This window comes from Penaeus monodon, chromosome 15 (assembly GCF_015228065.2).
Source record: "Penaeus monodon isolate SGIC_2016 chromosome 15, NSTDA_Pmon_1, whole genome shotgun sequence".
Lineage (NCBI taxonomy): Eukaryota > Metazoa > Arthropoda > Malacostraca > Decapoda > Penaeidae > Penaeus > Penaeus monodon.
In genome coordinates, this window is record NC_051400.1 from 38013240 (window position 1) to 38014319 (window position 1080).

The following is a 1080-nucleotide window of genomic DNA, read 5'->3' on the forward strand; positions in this document are numbered from 1 at the left end:
CGTCACAAAATTGAACCTTTCCTTCCTTCTTTGCAGATTCTCAGGTGATGGGTGGGTACGGCGGAGTGGGCGTGTCCGGCGGCTACCTCGAGGGCGGCTCCCCCGGGGGCGTAGCCGCCGCGTACGGCGTAACCTCCCCTCATTACACCGGCCACTCCTCGGGCCTCACCTCCCCCCTGCTCGGCCCTTCAGCCTCACACATGAACCACATGGTCTCCTCGGGCATGGGCGCGGCTCCCTCCACGGCGTCCCCCTCCTCGTCGTCCTCTGCCGAAGACTTCTTTTTGGGCGACATGGGCTTCCCTCCCAGGATGAAGAAGAAGGGGCGCAAACCCAAGCCCGCGGACGGCCAAGGGCAGCAGCCGGGCATGAAGAGGAAGAGCAGAGAAGGTAATTGTTCGTCTGGCTGGTCTGTCCGCTCTTATCGTTTGGAAATGTTTTGAGGGGAATATCCCTCTTGTTGCAGCTTGATAATCTTTTCGTTTTTTCGATTCCTAACGCCTCCTCTTTTAACAGGCTCGACAACTTACTTGTGGGAGTTCCTTCTGAAGCTGCTTCAAGACAAGGAATGTTGTCCTAAGTACATCAAGTGGACCAACCGCGAGAAGGGCGTGTTCAAGCTTGTGGACTCCAAAGCTGTCTCGAGGCTGTGGGGTCTCCACAAGAACAAGCCCGACATGAACTACGAGACCATGGGTCGCGCTCTCAGGTGAGGCTCGGTCCCTCTCCGGCGGGGGGATTCTGAATACTTTGAGCTCATGTTATCACGTTCTTATCCTTAGAGTTCATGTTGTAATTTTCTGGTAAATCGACTGTTGACGCTCATGTCGCGCCTTCTCCCCCAGATACTACTACCAGCGTGGAATCCTGGCCAAGGTCGACGGCCAGCGCCTCGTGTACCAGTTCGTGGACGTCCCCAAGGACATCGTCGAGATCGACTGCACCGGAGCGTAAGCGGAAGAGTTGAAACTCCACTGGGTCATGGACCGTCGCCAAATGCTTGCTACAAGTAGTCGCATCGGGCCGAGCGCGAGTCGACAGTCGCAAGGCATCGAGGAGCAGAGCGCGGCGACGACCTGG

General features: G+C 57.2%; 1 protein-coding gene across 1 annotated transcript in view; it reads left to right on the forward strand.

Annotated features, from left to right (window-relative positions):
- The window catches only part of LOC119582018 (ecdysone-induced protein 74EF-like), a gene marked incomplete at its 5' end in the record, with an annotated part of 12442 nt that overhangs the window by 10794 nt on the left and 568 nt on the right, over window positions 1-1080 (forward strand). Inside the window, 3 exon segments of the mRNA XM_037930219.1 lie at window positions 37-390; window positions 517-709; window positions 846-1080. Coding sequence (XP_037786147.1) covers window positions 37-390; window positions 517-709; window positions 846-954 — 656 coding nt within the window.